The 25,834-nt window shown below is 38.3% G+C and overlaps 1 protein-coding gene across 4 annotated transcripts in view; it reads right to left on the reverse strand.

Annotated features, from left to right (window-relative positions):
- Positions 1-25,834, reverse strand: part of LOC143642843 (ankyrin repeat and sterile alpha motif domain-containing protein 1B-like) — an 887,705-nt gene that overhangs the window by 25,927 nt on the left and 835,944 nt on the right. For all 4 annotated transcript variants that reach the window (XM_077111726.1, XM_077111725.1, XM_077111727.1 and 1 more), the window contains one exon: positions 8,609-8,707. In XM_077111726.1, coding sequence (XP_076967841.1) covers positions 8,609-8,707 — 99 coding nt within the window. The remainder of the gene's footprint in view (positions 1-8,608; positions 8,708-25,834) is intronic.

The raw sequence follows: 25,834 nt of genomic DNA on the forward strand, positions 1-25,834 counted from the left end.
ACCACAAATGTCGACATGGAAACCAGACTTTAAAGAGGATCATTATAAAGTTTATATGTGGTAGTCAGACTTCTAAAGCAACCATCAAGAATCCCCACTTCCTGGCATTCCCATCTTTGCGAATCCACTTCGTGTGCGTGGGCTCATCTAGTGACTTGATGCCAGCACATGGCAAAGGGATGGTATGTCACGTCCATGATTAGGATACAAGAGACTGTGACTGCATCTTGCTAGCACTCTGCCTTGTCCTTCTGCTTGCTTGCTCCTATGGCGCATCTATGAGATGCCCTCTGGAGAGGTCCACGCACCAAGGAAGAGAGGGAGGTCTTTGGCCAGTAGCTTCTGAGCACTGAGGACTTAATCCAATAACCTGTGAGGACCCAAAAACTGCCCACACCCACATGAGTGAGCTGGGATGTGTTATAAGAGATAATTAATATAGATCTTATATTTCTACTGGAAAAACAGGGGCCTCTGTTTTAACCGAATACAAACTCTGGATGGTAAAGGGGATAACTTAATCCAATCAGAGATGTTCAGAGCCATTTAGTGAGGGAAAAAATCATTGAAAATATCTAGGTTAAATTGAACCTAGGTTAAACTGAACTAAACTGAGAAATAAAGAGCAGTTAAAGTACGGGTGTTTATTACGCAGTAAAGTAAAAGTAGAGTAGCTATAAACCAAGCAATACCAGAAACTGTGATAACCACAATCATTTAATTATCAGATACCTTTGCACATATACTTTTCTAGTCACGGAAAATATCTAGAGATAAAAAGACAACCATAGAGGGCCTTCAATGTCATCTGTCTTCATGGAATTTAACCTTCTGATAGGGGAGATAGATATTGCTAAACTGGGCTAACAAATCTTTACTTCATCTGTCTTACAAGCTATAAAGTAAAAGTATTTGTTGGTTGGAGATCACATCCTGGCCTTTTAAATAGAGGGGAGTAGGAGTCAGGAAAGATTTCCTGAGGAAGGCTTGCTTGAGATGAGACTAGAAGTGAGGAGAGAAGTAGGGCAAAGCGTTCCAGGGGATGGGAGAGCCTGTCTAAGGCCTTGGGATATAAGGACGTATGGAGCCCTCATGCAAATAAAAAGTAGGCCAGAGCAGTGAGGGAGCCAGGCAGTAGCTTGAGATGAAGTTGGAAAGTCAAACAAGGGAGGCTCATTTTCCAAAGGGCTACAAGAGTCCATTGAAGTGACATGATCTGAATTTTTCTTTTATTAAATCACTCCACTACAGGATGGAGGGCAGAATGGAGAGGGGCAGGAGCAGATGTAGGAAGAACAGTTAGGAGGCTGCTGTAAAAAAAGAGCAATTTTTAAATGCTTAGAACATAAATACAAGGTGATGGATTGATTTGAGTGTTGTCAAAGATGAATCTTAGATTTCTGACTTGCACAATCGGACGGATGCTTATGACCTTCACTAAGATGGAAAAACTAATGGAGGATTAGGTTTTGGGAAGAGGGAGGAGTTATGAGTTAAATTTTTGACATGTTAAGCCTTAATAGCATCCAAGAGCCGACTTTGAGTGGGCCATTGGATATATGGTTTTGGAGCTCAGAGGAGAAATCTTAGCTGAAGACACAAATTGGGAATCATTGGCATATAAAAGAGAAATTAAATAATAAACAAGAGAGAATAAATAGAGAGTATAAGAAGGCCTAGGATTGAATTTCGAGGCACTCCAACATTTAGCTGAACAGAGAAAGGACAGAGAGCAGCAGAGAGGCATGAGGAAAATGAGGCCTTGTAGAAGACAAGTGAGGCCAATGTTGACAGCTGTCAATTGTAGCAGAGCTAATGAAGGCCAAGGGGGGTGAAGATGGGAAGAGGCTCTACTGGAATCTCTGCTCTACTGGTTATTGGCGACTTTAGGATCTATTGCTTGGGGTGGCAGCGGGGGAGCAAGTCAGATCAAAGTATATTGAGGGATGAGCGGGAGCAAAGCAAAGAGGCATAGCAAGTGTAGACAACCACTAAATCATTCTGAAAGAGACACTAAAACAGCATCAGACTAGAAGAGGGAATATTGAAAAATGGAGTGAGCATAAGATTTAAAAACTGCCAGCACACTCAAGTAGTTTCCAATTCAGGGTGAGAGATATTTAGAAAGCAGATAAGATTTGGGGCTTAACATGAAGCCCCAGACTTTCAAAAATGAAAATACTTTTGAATCCTTTGAATTCTTGATCTCTAGGTGGCATATTATCAAAAGACAGAAGAGATCATGCCCTTTTAAAAGGGAAAACTTAGAGGCTATCCGAAGACTTGGTCACAGGGACCTCTGACTTGGAAACAGGTGAGTTACATGTTGTAAACATGCAATCAGATCATTTCCCAGTGTCTAAGCGATAACAACAATAACAACAAAACAATAGACCTGCAGTTCCTAGGGGAGTACAGGATAAGCATTTTCTCATGAAACCTTTGATATGTTTCCTTTCTCAAAAAGGAAAAAAGTATGAAATTTGATCTTCAAAAGTCCAAGGAAGCTTTTAGAGCTAAAAAAAGACTGGGTTTGAGTTGGCGAGGAAAGTGGATTCCGGGTGAAAATTGACAGTTAAGCTTTAGTACTAAAGGTCAAGCATTGCAAGACAGAAGGAAAGAGTGGCTGGAGGGAAGTAGTTAATGTGATAACAGCAAGAGGGAGTATGTGTTCCAAAGATGTCCATGAATTATCATGCATTGAATGGATTCTATACCTTGAATGCACTGAATGTATTTGAGAGCATGCAGATCTGGGCAGTGGTGAATATTTCAATATTAAAAAGAGCGTATTATAGAAAAGTCATTCGTACCAAAGGAATAATTTTTTTTTTTTTTTTTTTTAAAAACAAAAACATTTTTTATTGTGAAATACAACTTATATACACAAAGTAAAAAATAATTAAAAAAAAAAGAGCATTAAATTTCAGAGTACATTTTAACAAGTAGTTACAGAACAGATTGCAAAGTTTGGTATGGGTTACCATTCTACAAGTTCAGGTTTTTGCGTCTAGCTGCTCCAGAACACCAGAGGCTAATAGAAACAACAATATGGTGATTCAGCAGTCTTACTTGTCTGTTAAATCCTATCTTCTCTATTGCAACTCCTCCTCCTTTGATTCTACTCCCAATCTATAGGGATCTTTGGGCTATTCCCATTCTAACTTTTTCATGTTGAAAAGGGATATTGACAATATAGAATAGGGGGATGAAATTAGTTGATATTCTTGGAGAGGCTGGCCCCTCTGGGTTTCAGGACTTATCTGTCCTAGGAACTCTTCGAAGGTTTTAAGTTTCAGAAAAGTATACTTAGTGCATGAAACTTTTCTAGAGTTTCAGTTAGAGCCCTAAGTTTTCTTTTTTTTTTTTTTCTTTTTTTATTTTTCTTAATTAAAAAAAGAATTAACAAAACAATTAGAAATCATTCCAATCTACATGTACAATCAGTAATTCTTAATAACATCACATAGTTGCATATTCATCATTTCTTAGTACATTTGCATCGATTTAGAAAAAGAAATAAAAAGACAACAGAATAAGAATTAAAACAATAATAGAAAGAAAAAAAACAAAAAAAACAAAAACAAAAAACCTATACCTCACATGCAGCTTCATTCAGTGTTTTAACATAATTGCATTACAATTGGGTAGTATTGTGCTGTCCATTTCTGAGTTTTTATATCCAGTCCCGTTGTACAGTCTGTCCAAAGGAATAATTTTTTTTCCTTGAAACTTGAAGCAACAAATACAAATAAAGATGGAAAAACATAGATTGAAGTGTGCTGACAGATCAAGATGGAACTAACAAACCACCTTCCTTTTGTTTAGGAAAAATCTCACCAACTCCAAAACACAGTATGTTAGTTAAAGGATCTCAGGTAGCAATCATGGAATATTTCTCATGACAGATGAAGAACACAAATACTCTGAAGACCAAGATTGCATTAACAGAGTGAAAAGACATTTTGTTCACTTTCTGGCAGTGCTAAGTTAGAGTGAATGCAAATAAAAATGCTGGCAGTAAAATTACACTATTAACCATCTGAAGATTGGGCTCATTACCTAAGAAAGCAAAGCATCAATTTGTAGCATAACATTCTGCTTGTGCTGCTGAATGCGTGCTTGGATGTTTTTATATATTCACTATTCCTTTGTGTGCTGATTAAGTACTTCTGTATCAGCCTCTTGATAGAAGCTTAATTTTGTATTGTTTCTATTATATTGTTTTCTCTAATGCGAATGATATTATGTCTTCAAAATAAACACTCCATTTATTTCCCAAAATAAATCTTGGTTTAGGTTCTTTTATTTTTCATAATAAAACACATGTAAGGGATAATAGATATACCTAAAAATTGAGGCACTCTTGGGTTTAAAAAATTTTATATTTGAATAACACCTGAGGAAAATATTCCTCCATTCAATCACTCATTTTTTTCATTATTTTAACGTGCATGTATTTAGCTAAGCATAACAAAACATTCAAGGATGGCTATCATGTTGTGTCTGCCTTCAGATGCTTAGAATCTAGAAGTGGTAGAATATTATTAGTGTCTGCATATGGGAATAAACACAGGGCCATAAAACTCAGAGGAAAGAGAGATCTGCATATTCCCTCGCTCCTCAAATACTTCTTAAACAACTGCTATGCGCCAGCTACTGGGGGCTGGGTGGGTACAAATGAACAAGACAGCCAAGGTCCTGATCTCACCAATCTTGCATCCTGGGGGAGAGATGAAAAATAAGGAACAAAATAAACATAACTTCAGGTAGCCATAAGTACTAGAAGGAAATTAAAGTAGGGTGATAGCATGAAGGATGGTGACATTGGGGGAGGGTGTTACTTCAAGCCAGGAAGACGTCTGTGAGGAGGTGACATTTGGGTGGAGACGTACTGATATATAGGAGCAGGTATCTGAAGGTCTGGAGGAAGGCATTCCAGGTGGAGAGACTCAGAGGCAAGAATGAGCTTGGCATGTTCTGGAATAACAGGAAGGAGAAGCCTTCTCCATGCAGGAGAGAGTGAAAGATGAGCTCACACCATGAGGTGGGAACAGGACAGATGCTACTGACTTTTGTAGGACATGATAAAGAAAAGGGAAACCATGGGAGATTTTCAGTAGGGTATGGCATGATCTGATTTACATTTTAGGAGATCATTCTGGATGCTGTGTGGAAATTCAACTGTAGAGGGATAAGGGAGGTTCACTAGGAGAGAGATAAGGAGTCTACGTAATTGTCCAGGTAAGAGAGGACCAGTGAGTAATGAATCCAAGTAGTCTAATATAGACATGACTTAACAAGATCTATTGTAGATGTCTGGCTAGAGTTGGTAGGTTTGGATTAGGGTGTAATTACTGAGGTGGTGAGAAGTGGTTCTATTTTAAGGAAAGTTTCACAAAGGAAGTGGTGCGATACTATTAGAAAGAAGTTTCTGCCCTTGCTGAGAGTGGGGAGAAAACTTGTGGAGGAAATAACATTGTAAGTCAAGATTCAAAAGTAGGGAGGTGGACGATATGCTTATAGGAATGATTTAAATAATTAATTCTAAAGATGTTTTATTCTTTTCCTTTTAGTGTAGAAAATTAAATGATGAAACAGCTTTGTATGCTTCACTCTCTTTGCATTTGCAAAAGTGCTAAATTTCTATCAACAGAAACTCAATTTACTGTCAGTCAGCAAATTTCTTTAGAAAACTTCATTAGAAATGGTGGTTAATATTTATCCTTCCTAGAATGGGAAGCAGAAATTACAGCCTCCTTAGAAAGGAAAAGGACAGAAGAGAAAGCAAACAGCAGGATAAGCTCTTACATGTAGGAATTACCTCTGCTCTCCCTTTACTGCAGAAGAAAAGTTACAATTCCTCTGTTCACCTGGCCTCCAACCTTGCCCCACCCCAAACTCTTCTCTGGATGGCCCATCTTCAAGTTTTCCTTATTCCTTTTGCCTCTGGAATTGACTGCCCTAAAGCACAGATGTCACATCATGTCTGTTCCTTTTGCCAATAGAATAAATTTTAAATTACCTAGTTGGGCCAAAGCACAAACCAACCCAACCCGTTTTTCTGATTTATTTTACTACATGCTCTAATTCTTTAATCACTTTGGATTTTAAATCAGGTAGTATCACTAATTATTCCCACATTGTTTCCAGCAATTTATTGCCTGATACCTGTATTTACCTGGTTCCTGCCAGCCTCCCCAAATGCCTTTCCCTTTCTTTACCAATTAAAATCCTTGTATCCAGGGAGCCCAGAATAAGAATGAGGGCCATTAATTTTGTATAGCTTAATATAATGCCTGGATATATCCCAGAATGTATTAAGCAGATAATCAAAAAGTATTGGTAGAGTCCCTTGAGGGATGGAAGAAAAATATGGAACTATTAAACTTTACCACTGGGGAAACTCCTGATATTGTGTCAAACATTAGGGACACCCAAATCAATAGGACAAGCCGTTGATCTTGAGGCTTACTCTTATGAAGCTTATGTAGGTAGTGAAGAAGCTTAGCCTACCTATAGATATGCCTAAGAGTCACTCCAGAGGACCTCTTTTGTTGCTCAGATTTGGCCTCTCTAAGCCCAACTCTGCAAGTGAAATCACTGCCCTTCCCCCTATGTGGGACATGACACCCAGGGATGAAAGTCTCCCTTCCCCTATGTGGGAGAGGACTCCCAGGGATCAGTCTGGCCCCAGCATCATGGGATCAACAATTTCATCCTGACCAAAAGGGAGAAAAGAGGTGTAACTAATAAAGTGTCAGTGGCAGAGAGAGTTCAAATAGAGTTGAGAGGCTACTCTGGAGGTCACTCTTATGCAAGCTTCAGTTAGACATTGCTACCTATCACAACTTGCCAAATCCCAACCAAAACCATTCCTGCCAATCCTAAAGAACACCTAGGGCATTATATAAGATTCTACAAGGTTCCATGTACTAGGGTAACTTTCCAGAAACCTGCAACCTCCAGATGGGTCCCTGGTCCAGACAAATCCTGAAACGCAGGGGGGCCAGCCTCTCTAGAACATCAACTAGTTCTACCCCCCATCCCATAATATTGACAGCCCCTTCCAACATGAAGAAATTAGCATAAACATAGCCCAAAGACCCCTAAAGAGTGAGAGAAAGATCAAAGGTGATGGTGGAGCTATACAGAGAAGATAGGGTTGAACAAATGAGTATGACCGCTGAATATTGATATTTCTTTTAGTCTCCAGTATCTTAGAGCAGCTAGGAGTAAAAACCTAAAATTGTAGCAATGTGCTTTGAAATTTATTGCTTTTTTAATATACGTTATTTTTCACACATACACACACACACACACACACACATACAAAACAAAGAAAAAAATTGTGTTCTGGAGTATGTTGGCTTGGAGATTAATTTCAAGATCTTTTTTTGGTAATTTAAATATGTAAAATATGCAGGAAGTATTTTTGTTAAGGAAAAAGACAGTACTTTTTCACCTAAAGTAAAACATCTGATGGTTAAAGAATGAGAAACAGGAATGTGCAGGACAAAGCGGATGGACATAGAAAGCTGTAGAAGTCTAGTTGGAAGTGAATTTTATTGGCTATGGTCAAGGTTGGCTAAGATTTTACAGTTTTATAAGATTTTTAATAGTTTTCTTATCAGATGTATCCATGCAAAACAAGAATATGGTTTTCACTCCGTTAAAATGACAATGCTTTCTTGGATCATTTGTTTGTTCTTAGTGAGAAGCTATAAAAGGTTTTAACCATCTGAGTAATCTGCCCAGTTGACAAACATTTTATGTCTTATCAAACCAATACACGTATTGATATGTATGTTAACCATTTCCTTCCTTATTGTTTTAGACAATGCCTCCTCACTTTAAAAAAATTTGTCTTTATAAAATTGTTAACTCCTCTATTTAATTTCAAACTTGCATGTCACTTGATTAAATAAAGAACCCTCCCCCCTAAAAAAAATTCCTGTGTGTCTTGAAAGACCAGTGCTTAGATTCTACTCTTCTTTTAGGCTTCTATGAAACCTTATCTGGAAACAGAAAGTCAACTCTGTTACTAGGTAATTACTGCTAGGTAACTTGCAGTAAAAATGACACCTGGTTACAAACTGCTTCTGGACTAGGAGTATCTCTATATGAACTATGAATACCTGATGGGGATGTGAAACTTGGGGCATCCTTGAATGAAGACTCTCTTATCTGGGCAGGTTTCTTGAAGGAACCCTGGAGGGTACTTCTATGGAGTTGTTGCAAGAGGTTATTGCCTACTATGGGACATGAGGTGTCTTTGCCAGCGTAGGCCCCACATCTGCCCCAATGTGGATTTTGTCTTCTTGCACCTGAGCTGCCATCTGCAGGGCCTGGACTGTTCTATGTACTGACATAAGGACTGCCACTGAAGACAGACACTGAGCTGCCCTGCCGGCAGGAGGTGTTTTCTGTATGACGCTTTCATAGCTAAATCGGATGCCAAGCGTGAACCACAGTAATTTTATGAGGGACTCCTTAGTTGGACCTAAGAAGACCTGCTCCTGAGCATTGCATCAATATGTAGAAGTGATGTCCTGAATGCTCAAACTCCTTGCATGCCTGGACTTAAAATCACTGGAATTGTGCCTACCTTTGGAAGGAGCTGGATTGCCTGTAGAATTCTCTGTCTGTGCCCAGAATTAAGGATTCCAATTTCCAACAAATCCTGATCTTCCATGACATTGCTTCCCTGAAACAAAACCAGAAACATGGTGAGTAAATTCAGGCTCTCTTCACTGGGAGTAAATGGGTTTGACCAAAAGAAAAATAACCAAGAAGTGATCTGATTTTTAGAAACAAATGCGGTAATTCTCTAGTGAGGGTAAGAACTGGGAAGGTCATCTACTTGACCCTCTTCCCTTACAGGCATCTCTTACAGCTTTACTCTTTATGGTTGGATTATCTGCGTTGGAGATTCATTCCTGTGACTTAAAACTGCATTCCTATAAAAATATAAACACTTAGGAAGTGTTGCCACTTAGGATTATTAGTGACCTATACGCTAATGTGAATGTATTGATCACTGTTTTTTTCCTTCCTGAAAATAGATTTTTGCAGAAAAATCTAAGTATAGCAGGCAGATAAAAAATAATGATTGATAACTATTATTTATTTTTTTGCATGAGCAGGTACCAGGAATCAAACCTGGGTCTCTGGCATGGCAGGCAAGAACTCTGCCTGCTGAGCCACGGTGGTCCACCCTGATAACTAATTTTTAAATGGTGACTGTCAGATACCTGATCAAGATGTGGGGACAGAAAAACAAATAAGCTGCAGGTCACTGCTCACATCTGCCTTTATTCCTTCCAGTCCAGTGAGGGCAAGATTTACAAAAGAAATGAGAATGTTTGAGCAGGCTGCGGTGATGACTGCATGCTTGGAAGCTCAGAAGGGATCTGGGGCAGGTTTGTAGAGGAGATGATGTCTTACCAGATGCCTGAAGGATGCTTAGGATTTAGCACCCCAAAAAGGAAGGACAAAGGGGAAATCATGTGCAATGACCTGGGGTAAGAGCGAACACACTATATTTGGAAGGTTGAGTCCTGAAATACGTTGGAGAGAGCAGCAAAATCAAAAAGTAAGACTGGAAAGAGATTCTTAAATACAAACACTGCACACCATGCCAAAGAATTGAGACTTCATCCTGAGAGTGATGGAAAGTCAAGGACAGAGTTTAAGCAAAGGAGTTACATGATGAGGTTCAGAAAGATCATTTTGGCTGGGTTTCAGTTTCCTCATCTATAATATAAAGAAGTTGAACCGGATAATCTTTAGGGGCAAATCCAGTCCTGAAATTCTTTGATCTCAATGATTTTTAAAGATTTGATTTAATATTCTAATACAGAAATCTATAGATTGCTTATTTTTCCTCCTAAATTTCATCTGAGTTTGTAATCTAGAATTTCCCTTTAAATTGAGGCATTCCTAGAGAAGTTCAAGAACTCAGATCATTAATTTTTCTTGACAAATCAAACCGCCCTATTAATATGTAACACATGAGAACACCTTAACAGAAATTAAAATACTTACTTATGAGGGGGGGGCAGTGGGTACTGTGGACATTCAGAGCAAAAGAGAATGAATTGGGAGGGGTGAACCCAGGGACATGAGACCATTAGACCATTAGGAGGCTACTGCAGTTGTGCTGGAGGTGATGTGGGTTAGTGGCCATGGGAGATGGAGAGATGTGATGGATTTGAAAACCACCAACAAGTTTGATTGAGCAGTCAAACATGTGGAATATGAGAAATGAGGAACATAGACAAGCTTCAGAATTGGGCAATGGGTTGGACACTGACACATTTTCCTGGGCTATTAAAGGAGAAGGGGCAGTTCCACTTTGGAGCAGAGTGAGAGGAATGTCTTTCTCTAGACAGAAAGAATAGATAGATGTAAGTAATAAAGACCAGGATATATTCAACATGGACAATTGTCAGTTTTTAGAGGGATTGAAGCCATTAGAATGGTGCCATAGTTAGGGATTTAAATGGGCATTCACTGGACAAAACAGCATGCCTACTCAAAGAGTCCCTCCTACGTTTAAGCTACATGGGCCATCTTGGAGGGAGGAAAACGGTCCGGGTATGGAGCAGCATGGCACTGAAAAACAAATAGAGCCAGCCTTGGCAACGTGCCACAGGAAACACTGCTCTCCAGAAATTACTCAGAGCACACAATAGAGCGTGGCTAAGAATACAAATTACTTCATTTTGAGAAAGCCTTGTTATTTTCAGAAATGGACTAGCATGGCACGAACTTGGTTTGTGATACCATTCTGATTTTTACTCTTTTAGGGGTTTTCTAAAAGGAATCACCCAGCCTAAAAAAAAAAAAGTCTTTGGCCTCTATGTGTTAAAGCATCACCGGGTTTTCCATGTGCTAAATTCCCAACTTACAACTTCAGCTCAAGCAAAATGAAGAACCTGGTTTCTTTGTACCCAAACAAAATACACCAGTATCCTATAGTCTTTGTTAACAACTATCTAAAGGTCATTTTGAAAACTTGAGTTTAGTGTTTGAATCCGGAAATTATTTGAACAATTAAATCTTAAAGAACATTGCTAGTCTCAAAACCACCAATTATCATCTTTCAATCTTCAGTAAGAATGGAGCCCCCCCTTTTTTTATTGGATCAGTTGTGGGTCTACAGAACAATCATTCATGGAACACAGGATCCCCACATACCTTCCTATTACTAGAATTTTACACTGGCATGGTACATTTGCTACAATTGATGAAAGCACATTTTAAGAACTGTACTGTTACCTCTCAGTTATGGTTTAACTTAGGGTTCACCGTTCGTGTTCTGCAGTTTCACAAATATTTAAAAAAATTTTTTTTAGAACAATATATACAACCTACCATCTCCCTTTTTACCACATTCAAATGTGTAATTCAATGCTGTTAACTGTGTCCATAATGTTGTGTTACCATCACCACCATCCATGAAAAGAAAGTCCCCATCTGTTCATTTTACCTTTAACTTCCCATTCCTCACCCTAAACCTGCCCCCTGGTACCTTATACTGTAGATTCTCACTCTATGAGTCTGCTCATTCTCATTATTTCATATCAGTGGGAATATATATTATTTATCTTTGTGTGTCTGACTTGTTTCACTCAACATATCTCCAAGGTTCATGTTGTTGCATGTATCAGAACTTTGTTCCTTTTTACGGCCGACGTATGTATAGATCATATGTGCTTATCCGTTCATCTCCTGATGGACATTTGAGTTGCTTCTGCCTTTTGTAATTGTGACTAATGTCGCTATGCACTTGGTGTGCAGTTGCCTGTATTCCTTGCTTTCAATTCTTTTGGGTATATAACAAAAGGTGGGATTGCCAGATCTTATGCCAATTCTATACTTAATTTTCTAAGGAACTACCAAACTATCTTCCTCAGAGCCTGCACCATTTTTTATTCCCACCATCAGTGAAGGATTGTTCTTATTCATTCACATTCTCTCCAACATTTGTAATTTTCTTTTTTTAAAAAAATAGTCATTCTAAAGGATGTGAAATGGTATCTCATTGTGGTTTTGATTTGCTAATGATGTTGGGCATCTTTTCATGTGCTTTTTGGCTATTTATATATCTTCTTTGGAGAAATGTCTATTCAAGTCTTTTGCCAATTTTTAAATTGGATTGTTTGTCTTTTTGTTGTTGAAGGATTTTTTAAAACATATATTTTCTCCCATTGTGTAGGTTGCCTTTTTACTTTCATGATAAAGTCATTTGAGGCACAAAAGTTTTTAATTTTTATGAACTCCCATCTATCTATTTTTCTTTAGTTGCTTGTGCTTTGGGTATAAAGTTTAAGAAACCATTTGCTACTTACAAGGTCTTCTGCCAGTTTGAAAGGATTATGTGCCCTAGAAAGGCCATGCTTTAATGCTGATCCATCTTGTGGAGGCAGCCATTCCTTTTAATACCTATCCAGTACTACAGGTTGGAAACTTGATTAGGTTAGCTCCAGGGAGATGTGACTCACTCAGTTGTCGGTGTTACCTTTGATTAGAGGGAGATGTGACTTCACCCATTCTAAGCGGGTCTTGATTAGTTTACTGGAATCCTTTAACAGAGGAAACATTATGGAAAAAGCTTCAGAGCCATGAGAGTGACAGAGCCCACGCAGCAAAGATCTTTGGAGATGAAGGAAAACACCCCCAGGGGAACTTCATGAAACAAGAAGCCTGGAGAGAAAGCTAGCAGATGTTACCATGTTTGCCATGTGCCTTTCCAGTTGAGAGAGAAATGCTGAATGCCTTCTTGAATCAAGGTATCTTTCCCTGGATGCCTTACATTGGATATTTCTATAGCCTTCCTTTAATTTGGACATTTTTGAAGTCTTAGAACTGTAAACTAGCAACTTAATAAATTCCTCTTTTTAAAGACCGTTCCATTTTTTGACATATCACATTCTGGTAGCTTGCCAACTAGAACAGTCCTGAAGAGCTTCCTTACATTTTCTTCTAGGAGTTTTATAGCTCTGGCTCTTACATTTAGGTCCTGGATCCATTTTGAGTTATGAGTTAGGGGAACACCTTTCATTCTTTTGCAAATGGGGATCCAGTTCTTTCAGCACCGTTTGTTGAACAGACTATTCTTTCTTAATTGAGTGGCCTTTACCCCTTGTTAATAACCAGTTGGCTGTCAATGTGAGGGTTGATTTCTGAGCTTCAATCTATTCCATCAGTTTGTAGGTCTGTCCTTGTGTCAGAACATGCTGGTTTGATTACTGGGATAAATTTAAAAATGGGGATTTGTGAGTTCTCTACCTTCAGTTTTTGTTTTCAAGATGGCTTTGGCTATTTGGATTCCCTTACCCTTCCACATCAATTTGAAAGTTGGCTTTTCCATTTCTGTAAAGAAGGTTGTTGGAATTTTGATTGGGTTGTTTTGAATCTGTAAATTGCTTTGGGTAAAACTGACATGAACAATTTTTAGTTTTCTAGTCCACAAATATGTACTGTCCTTCCTTTTATCTAGGTCTTCTTTGATTTCATTTAGTAATGTTTCGTGGCTTCTGTGTATACGTCCTTTACATCCTGGCTAGATTTATTCCTAGATATTTGATTCGTTTAGCTGCTATTTCAAATGGAATTTTCTTCTTCTGATTGCTCATTCCTAATATATAGAAATACTACTGATTTTTGGTTGTTATTGTACCTTGCCATTTTGCTGAATACATTTACCAGCCCTTGGGAGCTTTGATGTGGATTTTTCAGGATTTTCTGTGTATACAATCAAGAGAGCAAACTTTTTGAAGAATTATAGGAAACTTAGACACTTCTAAAGAAGATGTCAGTACATAATAACCTCTTCTCTCTTTGCAAATTTCCTAGTATACAGGATAATTACCAAACACTTTTGAAATGAGTGAAAATTATGGGGAACTAAATGGAAATTGCAAGAGTGTGCCTGAGGGGAAAAAGCACTAGTTGTGAAAATGTAAAGGAAAGAATTAAAGGTCTCCAATGAAGCATGCTGTTAGAATTTCCCTATTTCTGTTAATACATAGGGGTACCAAAGATACCCCAGTGTATCATCCAACTGGTCTTTTGTCAATACAGCATTGGGCTTGGAGTCTAAAGACCTGAGTAAACCAGGCTAAGGCATATATCCTTTTTGATCTCATTGTCCTCACCCACAAAATGAAGCAGTTTAATGAAAATGCATTCAGTTCTAAAATGCTATGATTTAATGTCCAAATTTTGATTAATATCATTATATATATGTATACAGATTACGTATTTTGAAATTGCATTTTATTGTTTCAGAACTTGTAACCAAAAGTTATCTTTCAGAAATGATTATAGAAAAGTTCAAGAATGCATTTTTTTTCTTTGACCAATTAATCTCGGTACCATGAACTTAAAGAATTTCTTATTAAAAGAAATTATAGAATACCCTATTTTTGTAGCATTAGGGATTTTTATTGGTTTTCAGAGAAAGATGAAATGTTTCAAACATCATAACTATCTAACCATTTCTTTTGCACTTGAGTAATAGTTGCTCCTCCATTTTTCCTAGGGAATTAGAATTCCTTCTCACATTAGTACTTGTCTTCTCTGAATGTTAGAGAATCTTGGCTTCATTCCTTCTTTCCTCAATAAGTACTGAACATAAACTCTAGTTTTCTCCTTCCCCTGTCCATTTTTCACTTGGCTGCCAGATCATTGAGGTTTTTTTTTTTTTTTTTTTTTTGAGCAAGCTCTAATTATGCTTGTCTTCTGCTGAACTATTCACTGCATTGCACTGGACACTTTCTCACCTCCCCAGTACACTTGCTGTCTCTTGAATCCACTATTTTTTCTTGAATCCACTATAATAAGCTATAACTTAACCTCCCCCACCCCTTTTACTCCATAGAAATATTCTATCATATGTTGAGAAGGACCTCTCAATTGCAAAGTGTAGTTGATACTTTTCAATCCTGATTTTACTGGAAACCTGGACTGCTTTTTGGAACATCTTCTCCACTGTGTCCTGTACGTATTTCTATCAAAGTAACTGTCACATTGATTTGTCATTTGGGTTTATCTCCCCCATTAGACTGTGAACTCCTTGAAGGTAGGGTGTCCTCAGTTCCTTGTATCACTCCTGTTCCCAGAGTAGGCACTCAACATAAATTTACAGGAATAAATCAAGGCCTCCAAGCTTCTCAAACATATGACCTCACTATATTATGTTTTTGCATTGACTTCCATATCTCCTGACAGGAATTCTTATATCCCTAATCTATTTTTTTTTTTTTCACATGGGCACTGGGAAACGAACCCGAGTCTCCGGAATGGCAGGCGAGAATTCTACCTGCTGAGCCACTGTGGCCTGCCCCCAATCTATTCTTAATTGTTCCCCAGACACCTTGAACTTTTCCGTTCTTCTTCCTCATCTCTATCTACTAATTTCTAAGAGTCAGTTCAGTTGCTACTCCTGAAGTTGTCCCAGGGTTCCCTCATTAAAGCTCTTTCTTATCTAGAAAAAAAGAGATTTTTGCTTATGCTTTAGTTGTTTTTCTGTCTTATCCCTCTTACCTAATTGCAAGCAATTTTGATTACTATTATTTCTTTTTACAATATTTATTTTTAAAGACTTACAGACTTGAAATGGGTACTGTGAAGAATTGCAAATGTTAGAATAATGTCCTAGGAAAGCCCTTACAAATGGAGTTCTGGGAGGAGGCTCATTTATTTCCCCATTCATCTTTGACTTTCCCTGCTAAATACACTCACACGAATAATTTCAGTGTTCCTAAATTACACAGGAGATATCAAATACATATGAAGTGTAATTTAATGTGTACAATATAGCAATATATGAACATATATGGCATATTATATACATTTATTAATTTTTCCTGTATTTTAGGAATACCAAATGATAAGAACATGTAACACTGAAATGCTAAATTATTACCAAAAGTCATCACATAGTCCATGCGTAAAATCACAATATGCATGCTAAGTAGAAGCCAAATCAGAAGATTTCTAGGCAAATACGGAATTATATATGCTTATTATATTTTCCAATGCCTTTCTCCCAAATCTCTTCTCTTGAATTCTATTGTCTCACTCATCCCTGTCATATTTAGAATTCTGTAAAAACATGCATAATTTCTTTACTACTAAACTTTAAAATCAGGACTTCGCTGTTTTAAAATTTACCCCCTTCTTGGTCTGTCTTCCTCTTGGACTGATTTGGACAGCCTCTGCCTATAGAATGGTTACGTGAATGTCTAAGTTGTGCCGTCTGATGCAGTAGCCACTAGCTACATGGGACTATCTACGTTGAAGCCAATTAAATGTAAATAAAACTTTAAATCCAGTTCCTCAATCATAGTAGCCACATTTCAAACGTTTATTGGCCACAAATGGTTGGTGGCTACCACATTGGACAAGGTAGATATGGACATCCTCCATCGTCGCCCAAAGTTCTATTAGACAGTGCTATTCTAGAGGTGCAAACATTGAAACTAGTCAAATCACATAGATGCGGCAAAAAATGGGGAATTAACAGGGAACAAAAATACTCATGGCTTAGTCTTAGGATATAAGTATTCAAGTGCCTCAAAGTACATGAAAGTTAAGATTTTTAGCACATTCTCATGTAATTTTAGCCATCTAGGTAAATTAGAAGTTTGTTTATTTTCACTGTTGTTTCAGTATTATGGGGCCAGAAATTTACGTTGTGAAACTGCCAAGTCTAAGTGATAAATTAATTATTATTTTCTTAGCACCCTACCAGGCACATTGCATGGGTCATTTAAGGAATAATAATCGGAAAATAAGATTTGTTTGGTTAATGACTTAATAGAAGAATCAAAGGCCCAAGGTAGTGCTTTAAAAACAGCCATTCTTTAACTGTCAGGAAGTGTCTAATACATAGGGTCTTGGTTGCTTGCTTTCCTAAATCATGGGAATGGAAACCATTATCTAATATCATCTCATACACTGAGAACTGAAAGCTGAAGTTTCTCTGACCATGGGAAAATATCTGATGTATTGGATTTTTCCAGCTGTGATAAACTAATATGATGACCAAATAGAATAAAAGCAGTATTTTATATGTAATGGTCCATTAGAAATAGAATAGCCATTTATTGAAACCATCTCTCAAAACATCTGTATTGTATGCTTCTGTCTCTCAGAACTCTAGCTTCTCAAAACTCCTATTTTCATAACTTTAATACTATATCACATTCATTTAGAAGTCTTTCCTTCACATTGCATATTGTATAAAATATTAGGTAAACATTTTTAAGACTTTAGAGAACTGGTTTCTTCTTAACATAAGCTTGAGTTGGATGATCTTAGTTATTCTGTCTTTTCATACAGTCCAAGAGTGAAAAAATAAATAAAAAAGACACTATTGACCAGGGAAAATTGCTTTTGCTCTATAATTAACTAAATTAGATTCTTCTCCACAAATGGTGTGGTCTTAAATTTTTAAAATAGAATACTTGCTTAATAGAGTGACAACAAGATCCTGCATTACACACATGGAAAAACACATATTTTAGTTTATCTTTAATATAATTTCTTACAGCATAAATAATATGGTGGCATAATACTGTATATAGTTTTCTTAGAAGATAATACCACTTCTTAGCTTCTAGAAAATCTTTGAGCCAATTTGGTATTGATGTTCATGTAAAATCAATGCATCTTTTTATACAATTATGATAATAATTGTGTTAAAACAGATTTATATTTCCCCATTCAGTGTTGGAACAAAGCACTATTTAGTTTGGTATACAGAAACATGGGTTATCACAAATGATCAGATAATGGATAATGTACTTTTTCCAAATCTAATCCCTCTCTCACAGTGGCAGAAAATTTTTTCATACATTTTTTACCTCTCCATCCTCCATTTGAACATACCTGTCCAGTGCAATGGAATTTATTTCTCACAATTTAACTAAATCTTCACATTTCTGCGTAATGAAGAAAGTTTTCTGAATTCCTCAGATCACATCACTGAGTAGTAAGTTAGAGAGTGTCTATCTTAATTATATATTTTAATAAAATAGATACGACCCTCAACTTAATTTTTTAGGATTAGTATTTAACGATTAACATAATTCCAATGAACTTTCTACCACCACGTTTTTCCTGTTTATTTTTCCAGCCTATTTTTCCTTTGGAAAATCTATTCTCAAGCCAGAGAGAGTGGAAACCTAAATAACAGGTATTTATCTGTAAAAGAATTGAGCAGGGGCTGTTGGTAGCATAAAATACAATTATGACTCATTTGAGATATGTGTTCATCCATATTTTAAAATAATGTATATTTATTAAGATTGCAGAATCATTTGTACAGTAATTTGCATGGTCTTCAGCCAAAAATTTCATAGCTGTGAAAGAAGAAGCCTGTTTATTTATTTATTTTTAAATTATTTTTAAGGATGCTAATCCATAGCCTCTTTAAGGAAAAAGTTGAAGGGTGCAAAGCTTATTTGTATGTTCTTACTTTCCTCTAGAAACAAACATTTAAAGGTGTAAAGCTATGTACATATACTGTCTTATTTCAATTTTCACACCAAAATTGGCATAAAGTTGGTATAAATTAGTGTAAAGTAAATGGCACACTTGTTTTTATTCTGTGTCAAGCACTGTTCTAGATATTCCATACATAGTCACTTATTTAATCCTCAATCATACCTATGAGATAGCACTATTTTTACTCTTGTCTTGCCAATGAATGACCCAAGGCCCAGAGAACTGAAGGGACCCGCCTGAGAGCTGGTGAGGGTCTTTCTTGTCCCCAGTTACCCAACGCCACCTCCAGGTGTGTTCACGTAGGAGAGAAAAGGTTCAGCCAAAGTGTGGTTCGGCCTAAACCACTTATGTTTTACTTTAGAGCCATATGAAATTCACACTGAAAGCAAGTGTTCCAACACATTTCATCTGTTGTTTCATAGCATTTGAGCAACAAGGAAATCCTGCCCATGGACGAGAATCTGGAAAGCTGTCTGACCTATTCTTCCTTCTCGGCCCCAGTCCCTTCTGCTCACTGAATGAAAGCATCAGGGTGGGCAGAGACCCGGAGGCTTTCTAAGCTGAACGTTTCCTAAGTCACCGCAAAGCTTGCACTCTTTGTTCTCTTTTGAAGCAAGCTGTCTAGCTGGGTTATACCAGCCCCAGAGCTGGTGGAAGGATATTAAATGCTTTAAATGGTCTTTCCAGGCAGCTGAGTCTAAGCAGGGGGTGGAAGTAGGGTTTTGGGGGACACCTCCATTCTCCTCCTTTAGCTCCCACTGTGCTGCAGACTGGGGGTGGCAGGGGAGCTATTAGGAGAACATGCCAAAATTGGAAATGAAAGGAAAACAGTTAGCAGCTGTCCCGTGTCCTTTTTCAATCACAAACTGTGAAGGAAAAAAATTTCCTTGGGTAGGCTGTACACAATCTTGGCAGGTATTTGAGTTTTGTTCTTCTAATAGGCTGAAAATTTCCCAGTGCCTTAAAAGGGAAAAGTGAGCAGAGCTGCGGTGAGTTTGGGCACCCCACTCTTAACAGGGGAGAAATATGGTGCCTCTGTGGCTGCACCAGGCTCCTACGAGAAACCACCTTCCACTGGTTATAAAGAGATCCAAAAGGAAGCGCTCCTCAGCAGGAGAAGGAAAAACGAATTTGCTCCAGGGTATGGCCAACAAAATGAAGCAGGAAAATGTCCCTAAAATGATTAATATTAACAACGAGCCATTGTGCATTCACTGAGAGCCAGGCACTTTGCTGTCTTTATTTATAAACCCTATAACAATTTTGTAAAATAGATGGTCTTACCTCTGAGTCCCAGAGATGTGAAATCATTTAGCCAGGTTTGCACAGTTAGTATATGATGGATCTATCAGACTCTGATAGCTCAGGCTTCCTTCACTGTATAGAGACCTAAGAAGAATTAGGAAACTTTTCCAGATGGAGATTCCAGTCAATAGATGTTACTAAGAAGTAACTCCCATGACACTATTTTCACATACATTTCACATATATTGACAGTCGAGTGTGGCTGCCATAGTTTCTCCAAAATACTTAATTTCAAAAGAATTCTTTACCTTCTGAAAGGTTAACTGATTAGTTCTCCATTTAAACTAACAGGGTAATCCAGGGCCAAGTGTGTTACTAGAAGTGACCCAGGGTTTTCCTGGCTAAAGCACCAAATGACTTGTCATGTTCTGAGCTGGGACTATGCTGGGAAGTGGTAAATAACAGCCTGGCATGGAGCTGACAGTGCTGGCAGCCTCAGCCCCTCTGCAGAGCCTTGTCAAACCACCTAGCTGGCCAATTGGGAAATGAAGCTCTCAGGGCCAGGGGGCAGGTTTGGGTAACTTTGATTCAGGTCTTTTTCAAGAGATAAGATTTAGGAGGAAGATGTCTAAATATCCAAGGCAGAAAGGTGTCTGGGAAGAAATTAAGGCCATTTATATCCCCAACTGGATGTTTTCTGAATCTAGCGGAAACAGAGTGAGTCCCCTGAGAAGGTTGAGACAGTGAGGTAGATAATTTAGCCGTCTGGGAACTGGTCGACCTGACATAAAGCCTTCTCATTGATACATTAATGTCCTTAAGAACAGATATCTCTGTTCCAGGATAATGGGGTCTTCTGACAGTGAGAACTATATTCAGAAATAGCCAATTGAACTTAATAGGAAATGACAGATGCGTAAGAGAAAGGAGAGAGAGAAAACGTTTCTTCTTAAGGATGAAGGTAGTGGTGAGGGGAGGAGGGTTGACAGATAAAATACAGAGATTTAAATTTAACTGGGTATTCATATTTTTATACGATAAATCTGGCAGTTTAGATCGGAGGCTACTGAAAGCTAGAAATAAGCTAGCTGAATCCAAACTAGAGTTAAAGCTACACTGAGCTACCACCCTTTTATTCAACTAGGATTTCTGAGCACTCATTACTATTTGCCAGGTTGGGTCCTGAGACACAGCAAGAACAGGACAGACAAGGTTCCCCCACTTCTACCGTTTACAGTCTAGAGGGAAAGACAGAAAAACCAGACAAAAAAAATACAATAGAAATAATTATCAGTTAGCAAAGTTTTATGAGTGTTTACTATATGCCAGGCACTATTAAGTATTTTAATTTGTTTAATCCTCACCACAATCCCTGAGGTTGACACAAGTATTACCTCTATATTTATTTTATAAATGCAGAATCGAAGGCATAGGAAAGTTAAAAGTTTGCTCCAAGTCCATACAGCTAGTAGAATGCTATAAAAGGAAATTAGTAGAGTGCTGTCATAAGAAATAACCGGGGAGACATATGTCAGAAAGACTAGTCAAGAAAGCCTCTCTGAGAAAGCGGCACATAAACCAAGAAGATGTGAGGAATGAGCAGGAGCGTCCTTAGAGGAGAAGCAGCCTTACAAGAGCGTTCCAGGAGAAGGGACACAGATGCCAAGGCCCTGAGGGACACGAGAATCAGGCAAACTCCAGGATCAGATGGAAGGTTAGAATGACAAGAATTTGGTGTCTGAGAAGGAAGAAGAATAGCAGGACATTGGAAGGAAAATACAAAGGGGGGCTTTGTAGACTATGATAAAAGACTTTCCTCTCATTCCAAGCTCAATGGGAAACACTGAAGGCTAAGCCGATTTACATGTTTTAATGTAATCTGGTTCTGGGGTGAAGAATGGATGGAGAAGTTGGGTGATGTGGATGCTGAGCTCAACAACTGTTAATGAAACAACAGACTAGAAACATCAAAATCTAAGAAAATGTGATTAAATGTGACTTCATGAAACCAACAGGAACTGGTCTCACCAGGGAGTCAAGTTTCCAAACCAAATGGAATCTTTCATTTGATAAATCAAAGGGAAAAGTCAGATGGTAAAGAAAAAAATCAAATTGGCCTTAAAAACAGGGCTAAATTGATATCATAGATCATGATTTAGAAGTACAAGTAAAATAAAAATGTCCACAGTCTGCGACCCAGCAGTTCTATTCCAGTTGTTGCAGATGTTGGTAGGCTCGACAAGTTGAATATTCTCAGCTGCCACTGAAGCTATGGCTGGACATATGATAGTTCTGCTGCTGAGACACTGGGGAACTTCTGGAAAGCATTTGCTTTCCTGATTAAAAGGGAGAAACTCACCTGGTACCTTCCTTTGTCAATAAGAAAATGGCTTCCCCCAGGATGAGCAGAGCCAACTGCTCATAAAAAGGTTTCAGAGATGGTTCTATAATCAGGTGAGTACCAATAACAGATATTCTATTGAATATCTGGGAGCAGGCAAACATGAGCTACAGGAGAATTAGCCCCTGAAAAACAAAGGTTATTTAAAGCTCTCTCCATCTTTTGCATCCAAATCGCTCTGACCAGTTTATGTAAAAATGAGCTTCCCTCAGAACCATGACAACTTCATACAATCTGCTGGCCAACTGTAGTCTTCAATTAGCCACTCCTAAATTTAAAATCTGATATTTTATAGGAAACAGTTTCACTCTGGAAACCTGAACACATTATAATCTTAGAGCAGAAACAGTAACATTTGGGAATGTGTTAGGTTGGCCTCAGAGTATGTGTGACTCTTCCTTCAGCTTCTTAAGTCAAGGTTTGTGCTCACCTCTTGGTAACTTGGGATGTCTTTGGTGGGCAGCCAACGGCGACAACCCTGGTGAAACAGCTTGACCAGTGGAATATGCCTGATTTCCTTGCATGATTATTTTTGGTTTTGGGACGTTTCTCTTGAAATGTCTTCAGGAGAAAAACATTTTACCCCATGAAAATTTTGCTTTGGCTGATTTTGTTTTAAAACTCGGGTGGTGGAACGATTCGGCTGTATCGCGAGATGAGGCTTCAGACGAGGAGATGACCACTGCACGCAGAGAGCCATCCCAGCCAAGGTGTCAAATCTAAACCTGAGCAAACTGACAACTAGGAAAAGGCATGTGAGCTATCGGGGGCTGGCCAGCCCCTTTCATTTTCCCTTTGTTGAACACAAAGGGAAAATTTGCACAAGACACACAAATATTCTTGCCCTTGTCCTTTGTATAGTTTCTGTGCCATGAAGGACTCTCTCTCTTCAGTATGCGATTTTCTTCCCCAAATAATATTACTCAACCTGCGAGGGATATAAGAGAAATAAAAGGAGAAACACCCGTTCTCATAGTTTATTAAATGTCCTCTTGTCTAATTATTCTACTTGAAGGAGTTTGAGGGTTTTAATTCTAAAATATTCAACTGGTACCAATATCACCATGAAGTCCTTCATATTTACTTAAATTGAGCATTGTTTTTAAAATGGGCATGTCTAGGTTAAAGGAGTTGGTAAATAGGCCATTTTTATACATTCTGTTACATTTTTTTTTCCCTTAGTGGTCAACAGATTTCTTGAGAGAAAAGATCAAGTCTGAAGTATCTTTGCATCTTTCTTAGCACCTAGCAACGAGTTTAGCACTTTGATGCTCACTAAGTATTAAATAAAATAAAAGCTTGAAAGAGTGAATGCATAAATGGAAATGTGATGCATGCATTTATAAAAACACAGTCTAATGATAACTAAGTTAAGTAAGTTTGTAGGAAAATGTTTGAAAATTTTGAGCTGAAAATTCTAATATTCGGGATGTTTGATGTGTTTTTTCTCCTAATTGTAGGAAAGATAAACAGGGAATAGCAAGTACATGATAACACCAAAATGTTCTTAATTTTTTTTCAGTTTTGCAAATTCTCATGAGTTGATATTCATCCAGGACTGTCAGTTGAGACATCTGATAATCTAAAAGCATTCAGAGAATTAGGATCCCATATGGCTCAAAAATATTTCCTATCCGGCAGAAAAAAAGAGAACATACTGTGAAAATAATACTGATATATCCTATAATTTACGTGTACAGGGAGCACAAATGAATTTAAATCATTATTCATGGTATAATGATCATCAGGGCCAATTACAAACCAAATAAAAAGAATATACAAATCTTCATAATCATGCTGCATTATGAAAAAACAAAGGGAGATACTTCAAATCAATGACAGTAATGGAGTTATGAAGGTCTTACAGAAGCAATGAGTGGAAATCTGCACTAAATTAGGAGTCCTGGTTTATCACTAATTACCTGTGTTTTGGAGAAGTCATTTAACTTCCTTGGACCTTAATTTTCTCCACTGAAAAATGAGAGAGCTGGACCAGATGTTCCCTTTTAACTTAACATCTCGTCTGGAGGTTCTAGCAGAGAGTAAATCTACTTATATACTCATATTATCCAAAGAATGATTAATCCTCCTTGTTTGGGAGAAGTCACAATCTTGGACTGAGTGTTCAGTATTGAGAGATACATTTATATAATGGAGAGAGAGGAAGGTGACTTGAGCTCAGCCAGACAGTTGCACCAACTGAATTAAGGACAATAATAATGATAACTATTGTTAATATCCATTGAGTGCTAACTATGGCCTTGGCACTGGACTTTAATCCTCAAGAACAATTCTAGGATGTTAGTATTACTATTATCATCCCGATTTTACAGATGAGAAGGTTACAGCTTAGTGGAAAGCAGGAACTTGACTGAGGTCATGCAGAATATGCCAGCGCCGCTGTTCTGCCTGGCCAGCACGGGGCAGTCACAGGGACCTAGAGCCCCAGCCCCTCCCACATCACGACACCTAGAAGGTGTCTCCTACCTGGAACCGCACCTTGCAGGCCTGCTAGGTGGAGTGTCCCATGCCAGCCTAATGGTCTCCATTCACGCTCTCTACTAAGGGATCGAGAATTAATTAAAAGAATTCAGGGGGAAATTTCATGCTGCTTGTATGTCACTAGAATAAAAATTTTTTACAAAACATGGAACTATACAACCCACTGAATCCCACTGTAAACAACGGACTATAGTTAACAGTACAACTATAAAAATGTTCTTTTATAAATTCTAACAAAGGTACCCTACTACTGCAAAGTGTTATGAACAGGGTGGTATATGGGAATTCTATTTTATGGATTTGTCCACTTACCTACAACTCCTATAACTCCAAAAAAAAAAAAAAGTGTAACTTCTTAAAAAAAAAACCACCACCAGAATCTGGACTCAGGAGGTCTCTGCTTCAGCTCTGCTCTTTAGTAGAAATTGGACCCAACTAATGAACCTCTGATTTATCTGTAAAATGGGGATAACAGAACACCTACCTTTAAAGATGTGGTGATATGTTTGTGAAGTTGCTTTATAAACTATAAAATAAAATTGCTAAAAATAAAGCCTGCCTACTAGGAACTGCTTTTCCTTTTTTTTTCATTTTTTCTCCCTTAGAATAGCACTGTATATCTTCTAGTTTGTTATTTTTGCCAAAAATAGTTGATCTTGAAAGAGCATGTGTGGTGGGAAAATGTAGCTTTTATTCCTGGATCTCCCATTTACGGAGTTTTGTGGCTTTGGACAAGTCACTTAACTTGGTGTTCCAAGGGCCATGCACTGAAGGACCCGGGAGCTCGAGGGTTAATGCCCTGCAGACCGGTCTTGAAAAATAGTTATTTCTTTTTTGTGCTTTATAAGTATTTCCGGGCTTGGAACCTGGACTTAGGTGTGTCCTGCCTCTCTCGCCTCTCCAGAACTGGGTTCCTGGCACCACTTCACTGTCCCCGTGGCCCAGGCCGGTCTGACTGCACCCTCGTCCCCCCCCAGGGCCCTCCTGACCGCACCCTCGTCCTCCCCCAGGGCCCTCCTGACCGCACCCTCGTCCTCCCCCAGGGCCCTCCTGATCGCACCCTCGTCCTCCCCCAGGGCCCTCCTGATCGCACCCTCGTCCTCCCCCAGGGCCCTCCTGACCGCACCCCTGTCCCTCCCCCAGGGCCCTCCTGACCGCAAACTC

Source organism: Tamandua tetradactyla, chromosome 7 (genome assembly GCF_023851605.1).
Source record: "Tamandua tetradactyla isolate mTamTet1 chromosome 7, mTamTet1.pri, whole genome shotgun sequence".
NCBI lineage: Eukaryota > Metazoa > Chordata > Mammalia > Pilosa > Myrmecophagidae > Tamandua > Tamandua tetradactyla.